This window comes from Xiphophorus hellerii, chromosome 13, assembly GCF_003331165.1.
Source record: "Xiphophorus hellerii strain 12219 chromosome 13, Xiphophorus_hellerii-4.1, whole genome shotgun sequence".
NCBI lineage: Eukaryota > Metazoa > Chordata > Actinopteri > Cyprinodontiformes > Poeciliidae > Xiphophorus > Xiphophorus hellerii.
The window spans coordinates 26,472,002-26,481,750 of record NC_045684.1 but is presented as its reverse complement, the minus strand read 5'-3'; the positions used below and the strand labels follow the sequence as shown (position 1 = coordinate 26,481,750).

At 37.3% G+C, this 9,749-nt stretch overlaps 1 protein-coding gene across 1 annotated transcript in view; it reads right to left on the bottom strand.

The window, feature by feature from the left end:
• Positions 1-3,679: 3,679 nt before the first annotated feature.
• The window catches only part of nxph1 (neurexophilin 1), a 36,483-nt gene continuing 30,413 nt past the window's right edge, over positions 3,680-9,749 (bottom strand). Inside the window, exon 2 of the mRNA XM_032581675.1 lies at positions 3,680-5,618. Coding sequence (XP_032437566.1) covers positions 4,863-5,618 — 756 coding nt within the window. The 3' untranslated portion in view covers positions 3,680-4,862. The remainder of the gene's footprint in view (positions 5,619-9,749) is intronic.

The window sequence follows — 9,749 nt, the reverse complement described above, 5'->3', positions numbered from 1 at the left end:
GCTGAAAACTGATTCTAACTGCAGAGTTGGATGATTTGATGGCAGGTGCCACTGGGTCTTGGAACAGACGCAATCAGCATCACATTTCAATCTTAACAAACCCCCAGGGACGGGGTTCTGTCTGTCCAACTTTATGGCAATTATTAAAATCTGTTTGATCACACATAGTGCTTGATCAGAGCATGCTCCTAAAATAATTGTAGTCATGCATGACTATCATTCTGGTGAAAGGTGGCACAGACTCATTATGCATATTGTTTATAAAAACATGTTAAATACGATGCGCAAAGCATGACTTATGGTTAAAGCACTTCTTTACTGATTTCTTTCAGATTATGTCAGGGAACATATTTTATTGAACTAATCTTAATTCAGTTTTCAGTTCTTATTTATTTATACTTATTTATAAGTATACTTATTTATAAGTATAAACTTATTTATAAAGTGCCAATTCACAATGGTTTTCATCTTAAGCATTTTACAAGATAAACAGGTACATTTAACATCCAATTGTAAATGTGCTTATTTGTATAGCACATTTCAGTAATAAGGCTGTTTAAAGTGTTTTACACCATAAAAACATGAAACAGCAATAAACGCAAAATTTTGTCAATTGTCATCAAAATCATCAGGCAAATATATTGATCAAAGTATCAATCATCCCCTCCATGGGCTGCCATCTTGCCGTGGTGGAGGGGTTTGAATATCCCAATGATCTTACTAGCTATGCTGTTAGGGGCTTCATGCTACTAGTAGGGTTACCCAAAGCAAACAAGACTTAGGTGAGGGACCAGACAAATTGCAGTGGGAGGGGGCAAAGAGGTTGGGTGCAATGGGTTATGGGTGATGGCCAAAGGCGTTGACCTTGGCGATCTGAACCTCGGCTACAGAAGCTGGCACTTGGGATGTGGAATTTCACCTCTTTGGTAGGGAAGAAGCCTGAGCCAGTGTGTGAGGTTGAGATGTTCCAGCGAGAAACTGTTGGATTCACCTCAATGGACATCTCTGGCTCAGAAACTAGTACCCATCAGAGGGGATGGACTCTCTTTCACTTTGGAGTTGCCCCTGGTGAAAGGCACTAAGCAGGAGTGGACATATCCCCCATCTTGGTGCTCATGCGTTGGGGTTCACCCCTCTGACTATGTGTTGGAGGGCAGGTTTTGACTGTCACTTGTGCTTTTGAGACAAGCAGCAGTTCAGATCTTTGGAGGGGGTACCTACAGAATGAACCTCCTAAGGACTGTCTTGTTCAGCTGGGGGACTTCAATGTTCATGTGAGCAATGACAGCCTCACTGATCTGAACCTGAGTGGTGTTCTGTTGTTGACTTCAGTGCTCATCACAAAGTGCTCAACATAAATCACCTACACCCAGAAAAATTGTTTTATAATTTTTATAATGTACTTATTTAGTGCAATATAAGTGTACACGGACTCACAAAAATAAATAAAAGATACTTGTAACTAGCTCTTTGTAACTAGTTCTATTACTAAATATACAACAACTACCTCCTAATAACAAAGTATCAAAGTCCTCTTGTATCTTACAGTGAATTTGTGTACAAACCACCATGTATCTCCAAAATGCAACCAACAGCACAGAATATGAAAAGATTCATCCGTTCTTCTGTATGTAGCCTGTCTGATTTCTGATATTATTTACATGCTAAAATACTCTGATCATCACAAATAGAAAGTACAACTTAATCTACAGAACTTTATAAGAGGTATTTTTAGTAACGTATGAAGTGTAATGTCACTTAACTCATTTGGCTTTATTTATGTATTTAAATTACATGTTTAACTGACAGAGGTAACTTGTCTACTGTCTTTGCAATGAGAAAAAGAAGCCATCAAGGATTATTAGAGTAAATGTTGCTAATTATATGAAAGAGCTTACATTTGAAATTATTATTATTATTCATTATTATTATTATATGAAAGCTATATTTCAAACATTCTCCTGATGGCTGATGGGAGGCATAGAAGATGTAGCAGGGGAGGGTATGCCATTGATTGGTTGCTCTGCTTAGACAAAGTTGTGGCAAGTAAAGTTAGAACTTTTGTATTTGAGGTCAACCTGTCTCCCTGCCCATCACCGCAGCCCCTCCCCGCATTTAAAGTCAAATGATTTATTTTGAAGTTAAAATGTAAATTACTTGCTGAGATATTTTAAGTCATGCGTGTGTTTAGTTTTAACTTGTTTAATGAACAGGGATAGAGGCATTTTCAGGGCTCACCAAGATCTTCAGGCCCAGGATGATGATGACTGATTTATATGCTGCTTTAGACTCACTAGAGCATTGATTTCTGTGTGTTAAATTGGGTCTGGTATAGGAGAGACCGACACGCCAGAACCAAACGACCCTGTTCAATTACAGGTCTTCACCACTCTGGAGTTCTAGGCAACCGGTTCCTACCAGCACAAATTATCAGACAGGTATGTGTTTGAATTAATAAAAAAAAATTAACTCTCTACCTGAAGCCACATTAAAGAACCAAATATGTATGCAAACTTATCCATATGTCTGGGATATTAGCCAGCACTAAATGCAATAATGCCTGCCATCTGGGATGATATTGTTAACATTACCAGTAAATGCATCAAATTTAGCCTGAGAAGTCAGAATGTTAGAGAGCAGGCTAACATTAAAAGGCAGTTTTACGTGCAAGTCATATATGACTCCAACTTGATAAATTTAGTGACTTAACTGGTGACTCCTTCATCCTGATGCAAATCGGTGTAGGGAAGAGACAGCAGGCAGGTGCTAAAGATGATAGCACTTTCATCAACTTCTTGGTGAGTTGATGAAAAATTAGTTTGTGGAATTTTAACTATTAGGGCCTGATGTACTGATGCATTATCCTGCTATAACCTGCAAGGAACAGTGGCTAACCCCTCCCACCTCCACCCCACCCCAGGCTCTGGCTCCAAACACCATTTCCAAACCCCACTGAAGCAGAGGAAGTGCGCCTTAATATCGTTCACACATAAAACGCCAGTAGCATTGTAGAAACTTCATTTCATGTCACTGTGACAACCAAAAATTCTTTTTTTCACTACTTTCCACCTTACTAACATTACCTTCTGCCCCTGTGAAAATGTATTATTTTTGTCTCTTTTTTCAGTGTATTCGCCACTGTTAATCATGAAACTGCATTGATCAACTGGCTCATTTAAATACACCGTAACATTCATGAGGTAGTTTTCATTGGTAATTTATGGTTGAATGTGCTGCAATGTACTAGAGGACCTGTCCAGGGTGATGCCGCCTCTCACTAGAGTTTGGGTAAGGGATAAGCATGTTAGATAATGGATGGATGGTTGAAATTCTGTGTATAAAGGGCCGTATCTGAGACAGGACCTTGTGCACAAACTTTTAGGTTTAGCTATGATCTATAAAGGAAAATTGCTTGCCTGTGTGCATGCACATGGTTTTTAAATTAGATTATTATTTTATTTTATTTTTGGTGTACAATATTTTTGCCTTTTGGGCATACATATACGGTTAGTGTGAATCCAATGCAGTCCTTTATATATAAGACCCCTGAACATTAGCAGATTTTTAAATTTAAATGTTGTTATTATAGCAACAGTAACTTAAAAAATTTAACTACACGAACATCCAATTCATAAAAGCTTACCATGTTTTTATTCATCCCGCACCCCAAGAAAGAAAATAATTCTGAGAATAGTTTTATTATATTTAGTCAGTTTTACAATTTGTGTACAGAATTGTTGTTTTCATGAAACTCACATCTAGGGCATCAACATCATTGTATCTGATAGAGGAACCAAGAACAAGCATTATAATGGGGTGAACAAGAGCAGGAAGGGGTAAACACACAGCTCATGTGGGGACGTGTACAGAAGCAGCAGAATTTGGATAAACTATGTACAGTACAAATCATTCATACAAATTAGGCTCTAAGATATAGATTTTAGTACATTACAGTTGATATATTAATTCAGACTGAGGAAGCTCAACCCACCATCCATCCCTTTCGTGAATGATCATTCAGTCAGTCAATGACAACATTCAGTAAGTCAGCCAGTCATCCACTAAACACAACATCCTGGCTTCACTCAAAAGCATACTGAGGACAACTGAGGATTGACATTAGTAGTATACAATTCAACTGGACTTGAGTGAAGGAGTTCGCTTAATCCCGGTTCACCCTGTTGGCAGGAAAGACCATCTTACATTTCTAAAACCACCAAATTCACATTTAATTTGTCATCAACTGTTTTGCAGTTTCAGTAATATCGACTGTAGAGTATCCTTTATTGTTTCAGAATGACTTAATTAAATTTGCTTTCCAGTTATGTAAGAACAAAGAGGAGCTTAAAAGTGCACTGCAGAGGCAATAATTTCAGATCCTGCTGGCCAGAGAGTTAATCCATTGTGAAAAGTGAAAAACAAAAAAAACTAAACAAAAAACAATATGAAAATATGATAGATTTGGGGTTAATAAATAAACACAGTGAACAAGTAGGATGAAGTTTAACAGTGACAGTTACAGCCCCAACTGGACCAATAAGCCTCTCCATTATAACCCAGGCTGAGGAGATACATAACATAATTCAAAGGGGAAATTCTAACAGCAAACAATCAGTTTTCACACAGTTTTTCCAGGTACATTTTAAGCATCTTACAGTTCTATATATCTAGGTTTGACATTTTCAAATGATATGCTCCTTCTAAACAATTTTAATAATAAATGAAGAAAAACAAAATTATACTGAATGGTGCAGACATGTTGCGGGATGTTATGGTGAACATACAGATTTCTCTGGAATGGGAAGAGTCCCCAGTTTTTCTTCCAATCATCTGTTGAATTGCCTGTGTTGCATTTGAGAATGTCAGCCAGAGGGGAAGTAGGGAGTGTCACTGTGGTAGTTGTAGTCTGGGCACACCTTCTGCACCAGTTTGTAGTCAGTGCTGTAGAAGGAAATGAAGATGCAGATAACCTTGAAAGGTTTGGAGCAGAGCCAGGAAACATGGCTCTGGGTTTGCTCCTGGTAGCAGGTCTTAGATGGATCGAAGTTGCAGAGCGTATTCTTTGCACCCTTTTCCACCTTCTCGTATTCTATTCGGCAGTTGAAAGACTTGGAGTCCTTTGCATCAATGACCGACTGCTGTGCTGCCACATCAAACTCCACTATCTTTGTTGGAGGGACCAAGCTGACCGATACATTCCCCTGGCCAGTTGAGTTGTGGCGGAAGTACACACTGAAGGTACCATTGCCATGATCCACAATTTTCCCAGTAATAAGAAGGTTGAGTTTCACTGTCTTTATGTTGGAATGGAAATCCCCCCAGCCAAACATCTTCTTGAACTTTCCTGTCTTAACCATGGGCCGCCGTTTAGCTCGAGGCCTCGAGTCCTGCAGGTCTGTGGAGTTTCTCAGCCAATCCCATAGGTCTTGATCTGAGTAGGGCTCTGGGGTGTTATAGTGAAGGTCCAAAGCAGTACTGTTCTTGTTGCCATGTAGAGTCTGTGACAAGAGCCTGCTGATGGACATTTCCTTCCCATTTTCTGTCCATATATGCTTTGGCATGGACTTGGGGTGTCCTGTCTTTACAATGTCTGACCTTGAGGCTTGGACACTTGTAATCTGGGAAAGAGAGTAAAATATATTTGTTAGCCAGTGTTAGATGAGTGCCCTAGACACATGTATAAACTACATTGGCTGACTAAAAGGTAAAGTCAAGGTCACATGAGGCCATATATGAAATTTCTTCATTGATGATAATGGACAAATATTTTTTTTTTCTCAAGTAATATAGAATGTACATTTTTCATATGTTCTGTTTCTCCTATATCTGAAATGAAATGCCCAATACATTCATAGAGAGAAAAATTACATTTAGGAATTATATTTGTGAGGTTTCAGTTATTTCCTGGGGAAAGAAATGCTATGTTCAAATTCTGGTAAATAAAAGCCAAAAATAAAAGAATAAAAAGAGTTCCAACTTAAAATTTTTATGAGACCAATTTTTAAAGTAGGAGCAATGTAGCAAACAATATGTAGTGTTTGCTGTATTTTGAGCCACAAAGTGTCACAAAAGGCTCAGCACATTATACTAACATCAGAACATGGAAGCTTCAGCAGAAACAATGAGTCTCACTTTAACATTAACAGTAGGTATGTCTACGTCTCATGGATCTTTGGTTAAAACATCATTGTTCTTTGTTCACTGAGGTTACACACAGTGAATAGAGTATTTTCACTCATACCTGATGCTTCATAATCTGAATACTCAAGAAAAGTAACAGATGATGTAAAGCACTGTAATATTACTTTTCCATGTCCCAGTAAATGTCCCATTCACTGATAGGATGTGAGATTGTTGAATCCATTTTTTTCAATGTGATTCAATTCAGTTCAGTTTATTTACATACCACTGATTCAAAAGGCCATAAATAAATACACTTTGGCATGGCCTTGTTTTATTTTTTTTTTTTAGCAAAAAATTATAATTTTATAATATCATGCATGCATTAAAATTGACCCTAGTTATCAAGCAACACAGTGCTGCTCCCTTTATTATTCAATTGGTAAAAATTTTTTATTAGGAATCCCAGCAGATTGTGCTTGCAGCGTAATGTGCTGCAAGTCACAGCACATTGCGCTGTGACTTGCAGCACATTGCGCATAGCAAAAGAAAAACTCTCCATTGACAGGAAGACACCTCCAGCAGAACCTGGATCAGCGCAAGAGACCATCTGCCTCGATTGACTGGAGTTTGAGAAGACAGAGCCGATATACACAAAAAAGAAACACAAGCATTGATGTAGGAGTTCTATAAATATTAGACTAAGAAGTTAATGGTAGTGATACCTGCTTTAGGAGAGAAACAACTTAATAGAAGCCTGATATAAAGTAATAAATGCTTCACTGGTAAAATGCAAGATTGCATTCACACCTCTCTATGTTAGTTGGAGAGAACAAAGTTAAAATTTGAAATAAGATCAAATATAATACTAAATTGGAATGAAGGAGGATAATGTGGCAGAGCAGGGAGAAGGACTGTTTGTCCTCCAGAACTTTGCTGTGGCAAACCTCTGAGGCTTTATTTACATTTCTTAAGGTATTTGTAGAAGATGGAAATTCATTACGTTGGCTATTACTACTTAGTCATCTAAATATAGACTACACAATTTTTAAAAAACAAAAAAATTCAATGTTTCATGCAATGACTAAATATTTAAATACGAAATATTTCCTGTAAATTTGTGTTATCTGTGATTTACCGCTTTGTTATTCCATGTTAAAGGATGTTCCAGATGTTAATCTGAATGGGAAAACTGAAATGGAGCTATTCTCATTACTCTGTAAGACAAGTGCTGATGTTGATGCTTAAGCATTTTATTATTAACATAAAGTATTATTATTATTATTATTATTATTAATAATCTTAAATCCAGTTTTTGATTTGTTTCAAAGGATACATTGATTAGAAATTGTTGAAAACCCTCTTTATTAGGATTATTTGTATCTAGAAGAGAAAAGTTCACATTTTTGATGAAGAATAACGTGATACAATTAATTTCATGGTTTATATTAACTCTTTCATTTACAACTTTGGTGAAGCCTATTTTATTAAACCACAGAACACATAACACTGAAACAGCTCATCTTTCAGGCTCAGCAATGCTCTGACAGTGTGAGGCAGAAACAGCCTCAGCTATTTTCTTTTCAAACAGACAAAATGCCTTCTTATACTCAACACTCCTGCATGGTGAAGAATTTCATTTAAATGGATTTATAACTGGTCCTTCTAGGAATATGATCTGTAAAGTTGTGATGTCCTTCAGCAAAGTCTCTAGAATGTATTACCAATCAATACATAAAAGGAAAGAATAAAGAAACTGAAACAAGCAAGCAGTGCAACTGAATTACAGTTTTTTATCCTGTCACGACAATTGAACATAAATAATAAACTAAAAATAAGAATAACGCAACACAGTCTTTAGGGGGACATACAGTATATGTTTTAACAACTGTGACAGGAAAATGGGTAAAAATGAAGTATTTAATGTGGATGTTGGAAGGACAGGTGGACATGCCTCTAGGGTCATCAAAGTTTTACTGCATGTCTACTGCTGCAATTCTTTGAAGTTTTTAATGCATCTGGTGTCACATTTTCAGATTTCGAACATTTGGTGTACAGCAGCCTAAAGCTGCTAGAGTTGTAAAATCTAAACTTTTGCAGCATTGACCAGTCAGACAGACTTTGTTTGTGGCATTGAGGCCCGTAGTTGGTGTCCTGGCAGGAGATGCAGGCACCACTGGGGGTCAGCAGGTCATGTAAATGGGCTTGAGTGAGACAAAAATAGCGCTGAGGTGACCCTGGTCAGCACACAGCTCCTGGACTAGGTGATGAACCTCATCAAACTAAGAACGCCTCTGAACTATCTGGTGAATTTCAAACACATCCTTCTGGTAGCAGCTGGATCCCTGCCTAATCTGGAGCCACACGTTTGTAGGTTAGGGCTTGAATATCTTTCACAAGGCACTTTAACCCAACGATGGTCATATTCATCCCATTCATCTTGGCTCGATGGAGAATACAATCAAAATTCTGCCTTCTATAACCCTCTCATATGATTTAACAAGGAATCACTCCAGTTATTATCACAGTTTGATTTAATATTATATTTCTGTGAAAGAAAACAAGAATGATTATCATTTTGAGTATTTGCAATAAAAATCATCATTGCTCATCAAATGAGAAATGATGAAAACAGAAATTACTTTTGTCTTTTGTCCATATGCAATGATTCAAAGTGCATATACTTTATTTTTAAATCATTTTAATCAACAATTTTAAAAATGTGTTGTCCTACTCTGAATCAACACAGTCCAGACATCAGACTATACAAATATTCCCAGTGCCACCTCACATACCAAAGACAGGATGCCAATTATTTTGTTTTTACTAAAATACATTGTATTTATGATGAATGTCTTTCAAAGGCTTTATTTAATCAATGAATTAATTAATTAATTAATCAATCAAAGTTTATTTGTATAGCAAATGTCAGAAATAAGGGAATTCAAAGTGCTTTACATCGTAAAAATCCAAAGTCACAGATGACACCTCACAGTCAACAATTGAGAAAAGCTGTAAACATTACATTGTGCCAAGTGCCATCATGACCCATCACACTGTTGGTCAGTGTTTCAGTTATAATGGCTCAAAAGCAACTCTAACTCTGTGGGGTTTTAGTCTAGTTTGTTCCATTCATCTCACATGTTGACTTTCAATGTTAATATGTAAGATGTAAATAAATATATTGGGGATTTTTTCACCTTAGATGTGAAGATAGCGGGGTAAAGTCCCCCACTATAAAAACCTTAACACTATCCAAAACTATTCCTGATATCTGATCTAAAAGATCTATGCATCAGTAGACGCACAGTTTTTGTTAATTGCTGCTAGTTTGAAGGAGCTGAGTGGGACGGTGTGTGTGAATGGGTGTGTGAGGGCGGGGGTGTGCGTGTGGTGTGCGTGTGTGTGAAGGGTTTCTCTGTAATGTGGGAGGTTGACTTGGAAACTGCAGCTCTGAGATGGAGCTACACATGTTTAAGTGCCCTGTGGTTCCCTCAAGTGTTTTACAAACCCACATAGTTTGTAAAACCAGGAACTTCTTAAAATTCCTATTCCTGCCCTCTTGTTAAACTGTGAGGTCTAGAAAATATCAACACAGAATGCTATCTCTCATATCCACATATTTGTTA